Here is an 18,230-nt window from a genome sequence, read left to right as displayed (position 1 = left end):
GGATCTATACAATAGGAATTGAATCGTGATAATATCATGAGACTAATTTACCTTTAAAACGGTTTTGGAAAGAACTTTAACTTAAGATTGAAACGGAAGTATAATTGATGTAAAGTAACGAAGGCAGTTTGCAATTAAGATAAATAGTAGAATGTAGATGCAAAACCGAGATTTAGAGTGGTTCGGTCAATCTTGACCTACATTCACTTTTGGCTTCCTCCTCCGACGAGGTCATCGACATCCACTAGGGGCCTTCTTTTGATAGGCGAAGGCCAACCACCCTTTTATAGCTTTTCTCCTTTTGACAGGCTTAGGAGACAACCCTTATAGATTTTCACTTCTCTCTTGAATGATCAAAACTTAAAAAGAAAGAGGGAGAAGAACTTCTAGTCTTTTACAACACTTTTAATCTCTCAAATACTCAAAATAAAAGTAAACTTTCGATGTTCCTTTCGTGCAGAAAGGGTGGGGTTTATATAAGCCTCAATCAGTTTAAAATTGGAGCTCAAAAATATCATCTCCCAGATTTTCGGGGTCCCGGTGGTACCACCATCATAATTGGGTGGTACTACTGCCTAGCATCTAATACTAAACGGTACTACCGTTCAGTCTAGACAGTACCATCACTTGGTAAAGCTCAGAGATCGAGCTCTAGCGGTATCACTGCCTGACTAGGGCGGTACCACCGCCCAAAACTCCTGGGAGATCGAGCCTCCTAGGCCGTGCCACCATCGACCAAGAATTCTAGGTCCAAATGGGCTAATCCATTCGGCCCAATTTGGGTCTATCAAGGGTCCAATTGGCCCCTGATTAAGTTAATGGGATCACCTCCCAATCTTAACTTAATCCACCAACTAACTATGACAATTAAGACATCATAACTGTAATTTGTGTTCAATCGCTTCTTCTGGTGAACTTCCGACGAACCCTTAGTGATGCTCCGGCGGACTCCCGGCAAACTCTTGGACTTGCGATGATCCTCTTGGCGAGTTCCGACGAGCTTCTTTAGCAAGCTCTTGGACTTCTCGGATTGTTCCTGTAGAACCTCCAACGACCGTCTGGACTTCCGACAAACTCTCGAACCCCCAACTTGATCTTGGTCTTGATTCCGGCTCAACACCTGCTGCATGTCTTACTGCCATCGTAGTTAATCCTGCACACTTATCTCAATATATAGATTAGATAAACAAATGACAATTGACTTCATCATCAAAATCTGAGATTCAACAGATATAGTATAAGAACTCATTGGAGAATGAATTCATTGATTGTTCCGCTCACAAAATGCTAGATGGTTGATAATACCTCATTGTCAGATAATGATTCTGATGTTCCAATAGTGTAACTGGTCCTTAGACTTAAGACACTAAGAATGTCGTACTTCACTATTTGATACCGATCTTATAGACCTGAAAATTCTAGATCTAGCACAGCCGGTCATCGAGAGTGATAACCAACATTACGAGGGCAGGATTCATTAGGGATCAGTTGATAGGGGATCTCTATAAATAGGAGGGAACCAAAGGGGCATAGATTAGACCATTTTGGTTGCCACCTCTTATACTTATCTCTCCTTCTCCTCTTTAGCCGATAGCCCTAGTTTGAGACATGTAAATAACAAGAAGGATCAGCCCCTTCTTCAACGTGTGGTGCGCGTGAAAATAATGACTGCGTAGCAATTTGAGGAGCATCTTTACAGCATCTATCGTATGAATCATCACTAGAGAAGATGACAGTTGACTTTCTTCATTTTCTCCAAATATGCAATCTCCTTACATAATATATCTTTTACAAATGTACAGTTTTTAGTTTTACAGTTTTTTATACAATTTTTTTTTTACAAAATATTTTAAAATTTTATTTTTCTGTTTTTTTTTGCTGCACTTGTGATTTTGGTCCCGATTTCTCAAACACTATACTCCTCTCCTACTACAAACAGTGATAACATCCTTCGCTCTGTAGCATAGGTGGCTTCATCGGCGGTAGCATCCGACAATGTCTAACAAGTAAGAAATTGACGTGGGAACATGTCCTTTTTCTTTCGTGTCTCTTTGTTGAAATTATTGTTGCCCAACAACATTAAATCTTGAATAAGATCTAACAATATCGTGTGCTTTCACTAAACATAACAACATTAAATCTTGAATAATATACAACAATATTGCGTGCTTTCACTAAACACATCTTCTACTGAGTATGTTGGCAAAATAAAATCTTCTTAGCATTAGCTAGACGAGAAACTTGTACTTCCGATGCATCCTTATTTTCATCAAAAGACTTGAAAATATTATAAAGCCTAATAACTATAGTAAGAATCTATTTCTTGATATTTAGCAGTATTAAGTGCAATAATGAATTATCAAGGTACAAACTTGTCATTTTCCTACCTGTATTCCAGCATGACTGTACAAGTAGAAGCCAAACTAGCGAGGATAACAAATTTTAGAGTCAACCATGGTACCTGCCAAATCAAATCATCCACTCTAACTCTAGCATTTAAGAATGTAATCACTATCACTAAATCTCAAGGTTCGCAATATCGTATTGTACCGGTGTTTCGACCTGGGCTCGGTACCGGTACGATACGGTACGGTGTACCGAGCGATACACCTAGGTGTGCTGTGTACTGTAGCTCTGCTACAGTGTTACAGTGCTGCTACAGTATCGGACCGGTAACAGGTGGTCCGCGTACCAGCCACCTGTCGGATCGGTACAGTACCGGGCAATACATTTCGATACTGCAGACACTGCTAAATCTAACTTTGATACAAACCTAAAATCATTTTAAAAATAATATATGTGATTAAATAGAAGAGTAGGAAAATCCGCTATTATAGTATCAATAAAGAGATATCCAGCTCTTCGTGAAATCATAAAGAAAGCGAGAATACTTAGTCCGTCGTACTGGGGGACAACTAGAATCTAACTTTGATATATACAATGGAACCTAAAATCATTTTGAAAATCATGTATGTGACTGAATAAAAAAGTATAAGAAATTTCATTGTTATAGTATCAAAAAGAGATATCTAGCTCGTTTCCTGTTCGTGAAATTAGAGTTTCAAATAAGAAGAGCGTTGAGACTGTTGGAACGTAGAGGACGATCGCACTGCGGCTTGGATAATTGAGTTTTAGTTTAGGTTTTGGTTCTAATAGGAATAGGGTTACCATATATGATACCAGATATCAATTTAATCCAATAACTTAACTCTAATCAACGTTGACTTAACCAGCACTAACTAAAGTTGGACAAAGTTCAGATGACAGTAAATACTACGCAAAGCTAAAACCACATGGCGACAGCAATCACGAAGGCAATCCACAAGAGCTGAGGCGCCTTGAGACGAGCCGAGGCGGACGGCACCGGCCCCGCCGCCGCCTCCGCACTCACTGCTGCAAACCTTGTATGCTCGTCGTTTGTCGCCCGAGGCACTACACGCACGCGTAGCTTGAGCCCGTTCTTGCAGTTCTCCGGAGTAGAGCTGGCGAAATAGCGCGCCCCTTCTCCGTCGAGGCTCACCTTATCGACGCCGCTGGTGTACATGCCGATGGGGTCGTCGAGATCGCATTCCTCGAGCTTGTCGCTGCTCCGTAGCTCGAGGATTCTCTCTTCGGCTGCTGCATACGCAAACCCTGCCAAACATAATATGATCTATCAGTAAAGGCTTCTTAAGATCTCCTTTTAGATCTCTTTGTATCATCATCTCAGTTTTAACATCTAGAGAAACTATTATCATATGCTTGTATTGTCGATCTAAATATAGACTAAGTGCAGATCTTCTGCACTCAAATTGTGCCCACAAGTAGATGTTGGAGGAGCAATTTTGTAAACGCCCTTCTGCTTCTACTCTGAGACACCAATAAGAAGAATGGCCTCCAGAAGTTTGAAGTATATGCACGAGTTTGTTCCTTGGTAAGAGATTTAATGGTGAATAATATCGACATAAAATAGTTAAAATTCACAACCTAATATTAAAATGTTTATAGCATGAAACCAATTAATATAAATGTTTATTTTAACGATCTTTTTTTTGGGCACAAGACAAGTATTCCAAAACACAATATATTATGAAGAATAAGTGTCTACTACTTAGGTTGTACCTATAACATTAAAGTTGAATAAAGATATAAAAAAAAATGCACCTTAAGATATCTATGGATTGCATGTAAGTTCAAAAAACAAGAGAAAACAAGGATAAATGTGTGTATGTGAGAGAGAGAGAGAGAGAGAGGTTAAAGGGTCTTACAAATCTCATCTCCGACCCTAAAGATCCTATCCATGGACCAAGCAGCCAAATTGGAAGAAAGATCCCAGCCAAGGTCATCACCTACCACATGGTGCTGCACCGCTTGTGCTATGGCACCTCCCCCTCCGCTCCCAACACAGAGCAGTGTTACCACCACCACAGTGAGCAAACTGGCCATGAGTTCCAGAGGCAAATGTGAGAGAAAGGGTAAGGAAGTGCAGCTGAAGGAAGAAGGCATATGAAGCAAAGGCAGATTAAACAACACCAAGAGAACAGGCTCCTTTTTCGTGTCATTTAATAGCCAACCCAACCAGAAAAGCATGGGTCAGAGAGAAAGATTCCAAGGGTAATGAGCACAGTCAACACAGTTGCTTTTAATGTGTTGTTCACCCCAAGAAGAAAGATGCAAAGTGTGTGTGAGGTCACACACACAGAACACGAGGAACAACAACTGGAGACAGTCCATCATCTTCCTCATTGGACCAGTCATCGTCTCTTCCTGAAACTTTGTGTATCATCATCCTTTCAACATCAGTTCCATTCTCCTCTATTAGCTGCACACTTGTCCAAACTTGTGAGGGGATACAATTTAATAAGAGCTGGTTGTGCATATGATTCTTGTGACTCCTATCTATCCTTCGTAGATCTTCCATGATGTAAGTGTTGCTACTAATACAGAAAGTCTCAGGAAATTTTTATATATGAAAAATAATCAAAAAGAGCACTAAAAACATTAACTACACATCGATGATTATTTAGAGAATCGAGTGATACCTATTAGTTTAAACTTTTGGTTGAATTGACATGTCAATATCAAGCTAATTCAATCATGACATGGCCTCATGCATCCATAAACAAGTTCTTTCTGGGGATGATGTCGATGGTTCATCAGATTCTTCCTTTTTTTGGCTTATCAAGTTTGCATTTGTCTTGTATTTTGACAAGTACAAAATATAAGTGCACCAAACATTCAGACTGATTAAAGAAACTCAATAGGATTTAGTATGCAGTTCAAGTATTATAAATTAAATTAAAGAAACATTCAGACTGATTAAAGAAACTCAATAACATTCAGACTTATCATGTTTATGTTAAAATTAAATTTGTTTAAGTATTACAAATAGATTAATTTGTTTATTGTATGAAGAGGAAGAAGAAAAAATAGATTAAATATCCATGGAATGATAAGTCAAATTGATTATTCATTATTAAAATATTTAAAAATAATAATTTTTTTTAATATAATTAATGTAATGTATATTTAGGGACTATATAAATCTTATATATTAGTCATGAAATATATAGAGTTTCTGAAACTCTATTATGTCCTACTCTTCCTCTTCTTATAATTATATTATTTCTTCGTATCAAATTCAACTATTGCTATCCAACTACATTTCTCGTTGCTCACTTTATTGGTATGCCCGATAATATTTGTATGATCGATAACACGACAATATAATGTATCCATTCTTTAAAACCCAAGCTTTGATTTCAAATATTATAATAAACACGCAAGCATAGAAAACTCCACAATGATGATAGTAAGACAGTAATTTATCAATCACTTGAAACTAGCTTATACTTACATGGAAAATTAAAATGGTTTAAGAGGATGACAAATGAGAGTTCTTTATGGAGAAAATAATACATGGCTTATTTGCACATAGATTCCTGCATTTTAGTATATTTTTATAAGATGAAATGTCTTTATATCATGTGTGTTTCTACTACTATAAACAATAACGTCAATTCACATGTGTGATTAGACTAGGTGGTGGATAAGGTTGCAGCCTGTCAAAATGGTCATTAGAGATAAATAGCAGGAAATAAAGTAATAATATCAAGGTTCTTCATATATAGATAAAAAAATATTCATTAATGATGGCAAACTATAGTCAATGTTGGCAGTCTAATTTACGAGTAATTCAAATTAGACCAGTTTCTCAAAAACACTATAGTAAATGTTAGCTATTTTATGAAATAAGGATATTCTGTGTGAATTAATAGAAAATGGGATGCTAATAAAATAAAAATAAAAATATCCTTAAAAATTCAATATTTTTAATTTTCTAGTAGCTTCAAAATTTTATAAGTTTTTAGATATGTTAAACTTAAATTTAGATCAATAAGCAAACAATTATATATATATATAATATAATATAATATGCAATTTCTTTAAAGATAAATCAGAGTCGAAGAGTCACCAGCTTCGCACATCACATCCTTATTCGTCATTGCATGGAAAAGCATGGTCCGGGAAGACAGTGGATCCCAACTTGCGCTTGGCGACCGGCAAACCACCTCCACAGCCCCGGAAGCTCACACGTGGGCCATGAGAGTGCCTCTCGACTCATAGGCATCCAATCACCACAGGAGACAGCCTCTTCTTGCCTCACGCCATCGGGCACGATCCCCGCAGCCGATGCGGATGTTGTGGGAGCCGCATGCTCTGACCAATGACGGTTGGCTCTTCCCACGTCCCACGCTTCGCTCCCGGCGCAGGTTAGCAACAATCAGCCTCCGGTAGGATCCCCTCCATCACTAAATACATGCAATATGATCGGACCGTTATCGCTTCAGTAACTTTATTGGACGACCAAGATGTGCTATGTGAAGGACTCCAACTAAAAGGTACGGTTGGAGAAAATCCTTGCCGGAAACTTTGGTTCATCGCCCCGCCCGTCCTCTTCGATATCTTAACCGACCCCTTCTCCTCCTCTTCTGCTTCCTCGTCTCCCTTCTTCCTCTTCTCGCCAATCTCACCTGATCGAAACCCCAACCATTTTGATCATCTCCAATTTCTCGCCCTCCCCCATCGCCATGAGAAGGAGATCGATCCAGTCCACTTCTGCCGCATCTTCATCTTCCCGCCACTTCGATCATCCCACAAACCCGCACCCCCGCCGAACCCTAGATTGGGTTCCGATCATATGGCACCGAATTCGCGCACTCCTTCAAGTCCTGGTGGCGGTGGTGCTAAGAAAGTTTTGGGGCTCTGTCCCGAACCGCCCCGGATCAACTTCGAACCGCGAGTCCGCCGAAGATGATCACAACAACACATCCATGGGTGATCTCGATCGTCTGCCCACCGATGTCTTCGTGCAGGTACTGAAGCTCCTTGGGCCGAAGGAGGCCGCCAGGTCGGGCCTCGTGTGCAAGTCGTGGAAGGTTTTGGTGTCGGACAATAGACTCTGGGTCTTCTTCCTAACGCATGGGAAGCATCCATTCGACACCGTGCTATTTGCCGAGACGCACTTGAGATCAGGGCCGATGTAGGTCCAGTCTTTTCATTTCTTGAAGTTTTCCTCTGTATCTAAATCTTGGAATTATCCATTGGCTCTTTTGCTGGTTTCCGAGCAAAGCTCCTTATTTCACACAGCCTATCTGAATTGGGAGAATTTTCGAGGCTTGCTGCTAGGTTGCATGAGTGTAAATTACAACCACTAATGTATATTTTCATACCTGTCAACTTGCCTCTTAGGTTATAAAGGTGCACTGCTCTCCTGTTTAAATTTGCCTTGGCTAGTATTTGCTATCACCTTCACAGAGTTTACATAGGGTTGATAGTTAGTTCGCCGAAATTTATATATACCAATTGCTTTTCCCTTACACCACTTACTGCAAACTCCAAGCTTTTGGAAGTGTACATCACGTAGACAGTGAACTATCGTGGTGCAAACTGCAAAGCACTAGTTGCAGATTGTGGTAGTAGACTTGTCAGCAGGCAAAGAGGTATCTACCTGCTTTGGTGGCCTGATTATGACTTACTGGTAACCATTAAGTTTGTATTTACTTGGTAATGTGCATTACGGATGGCACAAGCTTATTTAAATATGTAGTCGCTGTGACACTTGTTAGTGATTACTGTAGGCTTGTTCAACATATAATGTTTTCACTTAATTATCTCTGTTGCGACACATAATCAAGTTCATCATTCCTTCATGTCATGGAGCTTCTATGATTTTGAAGTTAAAGATTCTATTGCAACATAGGTTGATTTTTGTGCTACTACTTCGCTCTTTTAATTTTGGGAGTAATTCCTTGTTATCCTTAGGCATGATAAATGCTGAACAGCTAATATATATTTCTAAAAGTTTGATACAGAGAAATGATACATTGATTAACTTGACCATTTTGTGAATGCTGCAATATACTCTATGGTTCTATCATCTATTTTGAAAGTTATGTAAGATGGGAATAATGTTTGCTTAATTTTATTTTTAATAACAATTTTAATTATATGTGACAGGTTGTACTTTGATCACTCGCAGCAAATATCCTTCATGCACATCTTTGCAGAACGTGCCATAGTTCCAGGTGCCATTATTGTTGATGGTAAGGGCTTTAGTCATATGGATGCATATTGGATAATCAGCGTGACCATAATCATCTTTCGTATTGGAACATTTTTTCATATGATTCTTTTCTTTTTTCCTTCAACATTTTGTTTACTCAGGAGTGGGTGGTTAGCATTTGGGAGTTTTATCAAACTCAAAAATCCCATTTACCATATGGAAGATTCTTCATGTAACTATTGGAACTGTTTATTGTTAAATTTTAAGAGAATTTAAGAAATCTGAATTGGCATAGTGGATTTAGCATTTTAATATCTACTTCCATCTTATGTAGTGGACTCACTTAGTCGGTTACTAAGATTAAGGAAAGGAGGTTTGCTTTGTGTTACTGTAAATTTTTGTTTAGAAGATGAAAGCCAACATGGTCCTATTTCCAGTCTGAGCATGCTTGTTGCAGGATCTAATTGTGTCCTAAAAAGAAAATTCATTGATTGACTTGGTTGGGTATTTCCCAGAGTGTGTCCCTTTTCCGTGTTATCCTTCATTTGTTTCTCTTTGTGCTATGTGAAGATGGACATCGTCATTGCAAATATGACTGGAGCGCATGTTGCTCCATCTGATTATTCCAATTTATGTCATTTTCTATTGTGCAGATTTCTGAAAACTTACATGCCTTTCATGTTTGTTTATCCTTTTGTGCTACATGTAGGTGGATCTGGTTATTGCAAATATGGTTGGAGCAAATATGCTGCTCCATCTGGACGTTGTGCAACATTTTTGGTAAAGCTTTCTTTTACTATCATGTCAACATTAGTAATTATGTTTTCCTTTGCTGGATTGGTTAATGAGAGTCTAACAATACATGTTGATCTTTTAGTCCTTCTGCTGCTTAACCTCTAAGGCTGTATCTTTCACCTCTCTACTCTCTAATATTATTGATCTGTTTCTCAAAAAGGAATTTGGCAACCTGGAGTCTCCAGTGCATTCAAGGCTTCACCATTTCTTCTCGACAATCTACAGCAGGTTTCTGCTTTGTTGATGATAACTTCCATTTCTAGTCTCTACTGCTAGTTAATATACATGACCTTTTTTCTAATGCTAAAGGCTTATTCTACTTGTCTTGTGTCCTTGTTCAGAACAAAACTTTAAGTGATTCTAATTGCTGCAGGATGCAGGTGAGGGCATCATCTCATCCAATAATTGTCTCTGTTCCAATCTGCTACCCTGAGGGTCTGTATATTCATGTAACATTCTTGTTACAAAAAGGAGTTTGTTATATGGGCATGCTTTATTCAACTTTCATTTTCTGCTACTATGTGCTGTTGATTTGCTAATATAATGCAGGATAACCAAATTATGGGAGAAATCTGAAATTTTTTATGATTGACTTAAGATAGTCTTATTCATGAAGCTTTTTCAGAATAACAATCTAAGTTTTTGTTAGTTTAAAATTTGAATACAATCGTTAGTTTCTTCCAAGGACCAACTTGTTTTTGTGAAAGATCTGATTACTAATAATTTGAGAGAAAGACAATTGCAGTGTAACTTAACTCCTTTTGTGACTATACACATGAGTGATCAGCAAAGCTACTGGCCTCACTGACTGGGCCTGGTCATGGCCAATTGCACATGCAAGATTGCTTGATCAAGGCTTTGAATCATGTTTCTCATGTAGTGCTGATTTGTTAATTAATTTTTATTTTCTTGCAGGGCTTCCTTGAACTTTTATGCACTTATTGGATTTGTGAGCCTGTTAAAATCTTGTACAATATATTTACTTGTCCATTAGAAATTTCAGTTGTCTGAAAAATGCTTAAAATAAACATAATTTGCTTTATATTTGTGTCTTTACAAGTTCTTAGTAGTTGAATGCAATGATGTCTTCTAAGTTTGTTTATTTTTTTTCCCAGATACTGAAGCTGCCAGAGCATCTAGGAGGCAATTGAGAGAGGCAATATACTCGGTCCTGTTTGATATGAATGCTCCAGCAGTTTGTGCCATTGATCAAGTTTGCATCTGAACTGGCTTGTTTAATTTTTTCATTTTACATTAACATGAAAATCTTCCTGTATGTTACTTTTAAACAGTAGTGCCAGGATTCGTAGTTTGCTATCATGCAAACTTCTATATATCACAATTATATTGTTTACTTGTTTCTCAAGCATATTTCAGTTTCATCTTTTATTTGCTGGAAATATATTCTCCCATTCACTTGTTATTATTAAAATAGATAACCTGTCAAGTCTCATGCAAACACATTAGCGATTCTAACTTTTGTTGTTTTCTTGCTGTAATTTAGTCTGAAATTGACTTTAAAGAGCTTGTGTTGTCACCATTCTTCATGAAAATAAGCTATATATGATTTTAGTAAACAACAGGTTAAGATTGGTGGTTCTATTGGCAATGAGAGAAAAGACAGAGAGGGAAAAAGAGGAGGAATATCAAATAACAGCACTCTCTTTTTTAATTCATTAAAATTAGTTGTTGGATCCATCAATCAAATTAAATAGATCATTTCCATGAAAAGTTCTAGTCAAGAATTGAATGATATCCTTTCCTTATAAAACCATCTTTCAGACCTGGTCCATTCTGCTCTTTTAGGTACTTGCTTCCTTGCTCCATTGTTGACTTTCCCAGGCTGCCCAGCCCAAGGATGCCCATCGGTATTAACTTGTAGATGGTTTGAGTTATCACTACTGCTTGCTGGGTTTTTTTTGTCTTATCTAAATGAAGTTGAAAAATGTTTGTATCACAACATCAAAAAAGAAAAAAGAAGAAAAGCTTACCTGCTTTTTTAATACAAAATTGCAGGCTGTTTTAGCTTTATATGCAGCGAGACGGACTTCTGGAATTGTTGTTAATATCGGTTTCAATGTCACCTCAGTAGTCCCAAGTAAACCTTCCTTCACCTATTGCAATTATTAATTGTTTTCTTTTTCAGAAATGATATTTTGCTGACTTGTTGGATGCTCTTATGTTGATGATTTACGTAATTCCATTGGTCCTTGTGGTTTTAATTTACTGAAATAACTTTCTAGTAGATCCATGATACTTTATTACAATTATTTGTCATTTCTAGCAAATTTCAAGTATACATTCTTTTGGATGCCTGATGTTTAAGGACAAAGGTTTCCATGATTTTGTCTTAATCACTTATTTTCTTGCCATCATACTAGCTGCGGTTTGATAGTGCTTTATCTGGAATATATGTCTGATATGGATGTTACACTTGATATGCAATGCTGAAACCTGAAATTCTAATTTTTGGACCTCGTGTCCTACACATGATTGGTGTGCTGGATGAGGTTCAGTTTATTGCATACTATATTTAATGATTTCAGACTCTCCTTTAACCTTCTCGTATGAATTTGTTTGAGCATATTTTATTTAAGAAAAAAATATACTTGCACATGTACTGTCTGAAAGAAATTTCTTTTAGTTTGTATTTCCATGTAGTTAACTAACTTCTTACTCATGTCCTTTCTTTATGAGAGCTTTTCCTCACTTATATGATGATATCAAATGTGACCATTATTAACAATGATTAAGACTGGTGGTTAATAATGCAAGTCCCAAGTAGCTTATATATATGTTATGGTTATCATTTCAAGTGCTTGATTACTCAATGCATGCACTTCGTTTTTAGGTAATAGAAGTATAAAACTTCAACTTACTATTTATCAAGATTAATTTTTTGATGTAATATAAATGTATATCTGTAGGGATTATCCCTGTGATACTTCCAACTTCATGCCAACTGTTGGTTTGCATTATATCATAGCATGCCATTTCTTGCTGTCTTAATGTCCAGCTGCATTCTTAGACATGTCTTCCATTGAATTGCATGATTGTGCTTCATTCATAGTTGCAACCAAGTTGGTTATGGGATTCCTTGAGTTAATCTGTTCAGCTGTAACTACTTCAAGTTCCAACTGTTGGTTTGCATGATATCACAGCATGCCATTTCTCGCTGTCTTAATGTCCAGCTGCATGCTTAGACTTGTCTCCCATTGAATTGGATGATTCTGCTTTGTGCAAAGTTGCAACCAAGTTGGTTATGGGCACAGATTTTACAGATTCTTTGAGTTAATCTGTTAAGCAACTTACAGCTTCTAACACTTGCTTGTTTCTAGATATCTTGAGATTTCTAAAATTTCATTTTGTTTAAATTATCCCAATAGAGTCAATATTTAAGTTTGGGAGACTAGGTCTAAATGTAAACAAATATGAATTGATGTCTCAAAGAAATTGACCTAGGCAGACACCTCACTTTACGGCCAAGGTCCGAGATGCAATGACCTAAAAATGCTTGAAAGCTTAATGTAAATTTTTTTCAATATCTTAATGCATTTATAGCTAGCGATTCTCCTATAGTGGAATTAAACAAGTTAATTTGAATGTTGAACAATTCCAAATATTATTTAATTGTAGTAGTTTTAATGGATAAAAGTTGAAGTGAGCTTGAATTTCAGATGAATATCTTATTTTATAGTATATGGTCTCCAGGCTCACATTCTAACAAAGAATATTTGTTCAACAGTTCTTAGAGGCAAGGTGATGCATGAAGTGGGAATTGAAGTGTTGGCATTAGGTGCTCTAAAACTTACTGGATTTCTCAAGGAACTAATGCAGCAGAGAAATATAAATTTTCAGTCTCTATATACTGTTCGAACAATCAAGGAGGTACACATACTTGTCTTAGAAACTTTTTTTTTTTCCATTGGTTAGACTTTACACCTGTGAACGTTCTTTATTCCATCTTGGAAGGAAATTTATCATTCCAGCCTTTTCTGGATGTCCCCCGTTTCACAGAATCACCATAGATAATTGAAATTATAGAAAAATGATCGTGCTAGGAGATATATATACATTAATAACTTTTAGGTAGAACATAGAAGAATATTTTTACAATTTCGGAAGCTACAAGGGCTTCTATTTTATTATCATTTCCCTTCCCTGTTGTTGTCTTCATAGTTTGGTATCTTTTTCTTTTGGTTTGTATGAAGATGTATTTATGGAAAGGAGAGGTGGGTGAAGGGTTGTACTTTTTTGCTATTTTGCTACCACTACATATAAATAACGCAGAGATAAAAAAGGACAACAATGTGTAGGAGTAACTCTTAAACTAATTCCTTGAGGAAGACTTCGTTGGAAAGGCACACTCAATGAAGCAGGGGAGGAACCATAGGGGGCTCAGTAGTTTATAGTTCAAATTTTGAGTTAATGGTGTTGCTTACAGCCTAAGCATCAGTTTCTTGTAGGAAACTAGTCTGGAAACAAAAGAAGCGTAAAAAAATCATAGTTTTATGGACTTCAACAAACAGTTCTATAAAAGGGAGGAGAGTGGTAAACAATCAGTTCAAACTTATGGTTAAATCTAATAGATTACTATATTTATGTTCACATTACTGTATATCCATTATGATTTTAGGTCTTAGGGGATACATATGTAACCCTATGGAATATGCATATATTCAGTGGGGTCTACTATATGAATATAATTTAGATTTCTTTTTAGTTTGTGTTATATAATATGCCCATGATGGCTACTATAAATACATACACACTATGCTTCTAATGTCATGAATTGTTTGCATTAAACTAGGAGGTCCTTTTGGTAATGGTTTATGGATCATTGTTGGAGATGGCCTGATAATATCTTTGATGCCAGAAACTGTGCTATGTGGCCTCTGATTATGATGCAGAGTTGCATAAAGATACCAAGCAATCATGTGAAGTTGCAAGTGAGGGTTTGTTCACCCTATCAAAAGAATGCTTCCAAACCGGAGAGATTCTTTTTCAGCCACATATTGGGGGACTGTAAGTTCTTTGTTCATTTTAATTTTTCTTCCATTATCATGCATTTTGACAATTTCTGAAGCTTAATCCTATAATATAATAGATTTTTTTTCCTTAGTCCTGATCTAATTGCATATTTCATAATTTTTGTTGAGCAGAAGATCACTCAACACCACTGGCAATGTTTGCCACTGTGGATTTTTTTAGCATTAATGGGGATGTTTTTGCACCTTGTACTCTTGATTGCAAGTCCTTGGGGTTGTTATTGATAATAAAGATTAACAGTAATTGTTAAAGGGAACTTTTAATTATCAAATGATAACTTGAAATGAACTGGAGCTTGCCAAATGGTTAGTGGCTTGAGGGATGATCAAAATTAAACTTGTTGAATAATTTTGATGCAATTTCTCTTAAGTTGGATTGCCACCCATGAACTAATTTTCATTGCTTGTGACTTGATATTTTTTTTGAAACTATAGTTATTTTTTAGTTGTTTCTAGGTCACATTTTCTTAGTAGATCACACGTATTAAATTACTTGTTGGGTTAGAAAATAGCACTAAAGGATGTAAATGAGTGCTACAACCTAGATAAGCTAGTCCAAGTAAATTAGTGTTGCACCCTATACTAATTAAAAATATTCAGTATAAAAATTAATCAAAACTGTCCCACATCATCTGATCTGTATCAAACATTTTGTTTTACCCAAAATGATCCATACAAGGCCAATATATATTTTAATTTTATGAACCAAGGGTAAGTTACTATGCAACAACACATGGGTATTTTACAAATGTCATAAGTTACCAAATGGTCTATCTTTCATGATCTTACATCGGCTACCGACATTGCTCAAGGAGAAATGAAGAAAAATATTTGATTGATTTAAGATAAAGAAAAAGGAGATTGACCTTAAATTTGATTAATGATTATTTTCCCTCAAGAAATTTTTTTTTATCTGATGAAGATGGAACCATATCAATCAAGAATATCATCAAGAGGATTAATTGTTTTCGAAATCAATCTTTGAATGCTGTCTTCTTCAAAGAAAAAATGATTAATTGGTTGATTTAACTAGTCATGTTTATATTCTTTTTCTTTTTTTTTGTATTTCCTTTTTCTTATTTGTATTTAGGATTTTGAAGATGGAAAGGGATTGTAGTGGATAGGTTACAGAATGAGACACTGAATTAAAGTCATATTTCCGCATTTGTGCTTGAGTGGTATGAGGCTATATTTATTTTTCTAGTAATATAAATCCATCATGCATGTGTGAGATGTATAGAGGTGTGAGATTTCCATCTTTGAAATTTTCTCACTAAACAATAACAAATTTGGTAGTTATCCTTTCCTTTTATTATTTTCTGTTATTGTCTTTCTCTTTCTCTCTTTCTTCATCGTACTTTAAGAAAGAAAAGCTCTCTACTGATTGCAATCTCGTCCTACACCACTTCTACTTTCTTTAGCATTTCTTGATGCCAAGAACAGTCGAATTGGAATCATGTGAAACGAGTTATTTGATGCTGCACATCTTGATCTAAATAATTAGTATCACAATCATCAAGAGGCCAATAATCTCAAAGTTATCATCTTCAGAAATTTTATTCGTAAAATTGATTTCATTTGGACTAAATGATAAATAAAAATATAAAAGCAACATTAGCATTTAACATAAGTTTATCAGAGCTTTGTACTGTCTTTTGTGCTTACAGGTATTCAATGGGTTTGCATCAAGCTGTAGCTTTGTGTATGAACCACTGCTTAGCTGCTGAAGTTGCGACTAATGATGGATGGTTTAAAACCGTCGTTTTGGCTGGTGGAACATCATGCTTACCAGGATTGCCCGGTATGTTGTTTTAATGTGTTATATACATTGCATCCTATATTTTCTTTTTGTTTTGATGGGAAGAGCCATATGTATGTTATTCTTGTGCTGGCATTTCAACAATTCTGATCATAGTTTATTCCTTGAAATAAAATTGAAATGTAATTGATGTATTTTAATTACATCTTTTATTTGAGTGATCATTTTCAGAGAGGTTGGAGAAAGAGCTCCACAAACTTCTTCCACCATTAATTTCTGAAGGAATAAAAGTAATTCCTCCACCATATGGCACTGATTCTGCCTGGTTTGGAGCAAAGATCATCAGCAATGTAAGCCACTCTAACTTTGTTACTGAACACATACTAAAATCAACTCAGTATGATAGGTAAATTATGAGATATCTCTTATAATGATTAGAGATCAGGATATTGGATGCATAAGTTATTCTAGCAAGTACATTAGTTATCTGACATGGGTATCGCCAAAAGATGGTTAGACTGGATTAGTGGATTGCTTTATCATTCTTATAATTGGACTTCATTCTATTGTTCCTGAACTGGTGTTTATTTGTTCTTTGATTTCTTTGACTAGATCAGAACAATGAACACAAGCACAACCCCCTTGCGTGCAAAACTAAATTTGGGTGCTTAATGCACAAAAGATAATCTCGAAAATCAATGAATAGCTATTTGAACACCTGATACATGCAAGCAGGGCAACGATCATTTGAAATAATCCATGGCAAGTTATCTAAGGTAGAATTTCAAGGTAATCTGTGTATTTTGCAAAATGGACTGCACATCCAGTTTCTTATAGTTGTATCACTCACCTGGCAAATGTCTAATGGAGAGCAGGAAACTACAGCAGGAGAGCTGAAAAAGACTGAACCCTATGGAATTAAGAGAGCAACACACATCACCAAGATATCACAGCTCTCTGGAATTTTTGGCAGTTGCAGCTGGTTAGTCAAATTTTTTTGTCAAGGCTGAAATGGAGTGAGAATGATGCCACAGATAAAGCATCAATTTGCCCTTAGTAAGTAGTTTGATAAGGTTTCTGAAAAGGAGAGTTTATACAGGATGCGAGGGGAATTGGGAGTGAGTTTCCCGGCACCTGAATCCCAAGCGTGACCATATTAAGTTGGATCATTTGATGCTTTCGGCCTAACATCATGTAAAATCAGGTTGGGACATACTGACTTCAATGGGATTTGTCAATTTGCCCAGCACCTCCATCCCATGTCCAGCTAGATTTTGTCATTTTCCCTGGCTGGAGTTTATAAAAATCAACTTAAGCTCATCTAGTTTGGGCTCATGTTGCAGCCTGGCCTAGTTGCACCGTAATCAGAACTATTAGCAGTAGTTGCATCTTAGTTGCATTATTTAAAGCTAATGACTAACAATAACACTAGCATCCTACATGAAACAAAAATGTATTTCTGCACACTTCTGTTCTTTTGTTGACTACACTTATTGCCTATTTTCATTCTGCAAGTTTCCTTGCGGATATTTTGCATTAGCATATATCTTCTCGAACAGGTTATTGACTACTGATATTGCCTTTATCTAGGTGAGCACCTTTTGTGATGCATGGTGTATTACCAAAAAACAGTTTCGCCAGAATCCCAGACGCATAAGTGGTGATTAAGATTTTGGTTTCTGGTGCCTGGACTGCTTCCTAGGATCTCTTACCATATTACAAGCTATTGCAGTAGATAATATGATACCCCATTTTCACATTTCAGTCAAGCACACTATTCATTGTTTTCAATAATAATTGTTGCTGCTGTACATTCACCTCCAACATTCACAATAAGCAAATGGCTGTCTAGTTATCCACTCCACTGAAGTAGATATGTAAGACATTCTTAGGAACGGAATCTTGCCTGTCTTTGATATCACAAAACAGCTCACTGTTGTAATAAAATCAAGATGGAGCAGTGAAGTAAATTCACGTGCTATTTTTTAATTGCTGTACTCTTCGGCAAACGATTATTTGAAAATACATGTTTTTTACTACAAAATTGTATTTATTGTTCTTAGGTAAAGGTTATCAGTTGCTT

At 36.4% G+C, this 18,230-nt stretch overlaps 2 protein-coding genes across 5 annotated transcripts; one reads left to right on the top strand and one right to left on the bottom strand.

Moving 5' to 3' along the window:
• Nucleotides 1-3,220: 3,220 nt before the first annotated feature.
• On the bottom strand, nucleotides 3,221-4,530 carry LOC135586124 (early nodulin-like protein 22). Its single transcript, XM_065097646.1, has 2 exons — nucleotides 4,248-4,530; nucleotides 3,221-3,633 (listed from the first exon to the last, which is right to left on the bottom strand). The coding sequence occupies exons 1-2, from the start codon at nucleotides 4,483-4,485 to the stop codon at nucleotides 3,284-3,286; spliced, it is 588 nt and encodes a 195-aa protein (XP_064953718.1). The 5' UTR covers nucleotides 4,486-4,530; the 3' UTR covers nucleotides 3,221-3,283.
• Nucleotides 4,531-6,894: 2,364 nt separating this feature from the next.
• Nucleotides 6,895-18,136, top strand: LOC103979976 (actin-related protein 8). Of its 4 annotated transcripts, XM_065101237.1 has the most exons (14): nucleotides 6,895-7,522; nucleotides 8,500-8,585; nucleotides 9,255-9,325; nucleotides 9,501-9,568; nucleotides 9,714-9,775; nucleotides 10,456-10,553; nucleotides 11,357-11,438; nucleotides 13,086-13,228; nucleotides 14,217-14,365; nucleotides 16,056-16,189; nucleotides 16,379-16,497; nucleotides 17,023-17,129; nucleotides 17,247-17,351; nucleotides 17,738-18,136. In XM_065101237.1, exons 1-13 carry the CDS (start codon nucleotides 7,071-7,073, stop codon nucleotides 17,296-17,298), a joined length of 1,623 nt encoding a protein of 540 aa, XP_064957309.1. In that variant the 5' UTR covers nucleotides 6,895-7,070; the 3' UTR covers nucleotides 17,299-17,351; nucleotides 17,738-18,136. The 4 variants fall into 4 exon arrangements, with proteins under 4 accessions (XP_064957309.1, XP_018679336.2, XP_018679337.2 ...); XM_018823791.2 differs by lacking the exons at nucleotides 17,023-17,129; nucleotides 17,247-17,351; nucleotides 17,738-18,136 and adding an exon at nucleotides 16,765-16,842; XM_018823792.2 differs by lacking the exons at nucleotides 17,023-17,129; nucleotides 17,247-17,351; nucleotides 17,738-18,136 and adding an exon at nucleotides 16,760-16,842.
• Nucleotides 18,137-18,230: the final 94 nt, after the last annotated feature.

This window comes from Musa acuminata, chromosome BXJ2-3 (assembly GCF_036884655.1).
Source record: "Musa acuminata AAA Group cultivar baxijiao chromosome BXJ2-3, Cavendish_Baxijiao_AAA, whole genome shotgun sequence".
Classification (NCBI taxonomy): Eukaryota; Viridiplantae; Streptophyta; class Magnoliopsida; order Zingiberales; family Musaceae; genus Musa; species Musa acuminata.
This window is presented reverse-complemented; position numbering and strand designations above follow the sequence as displayed.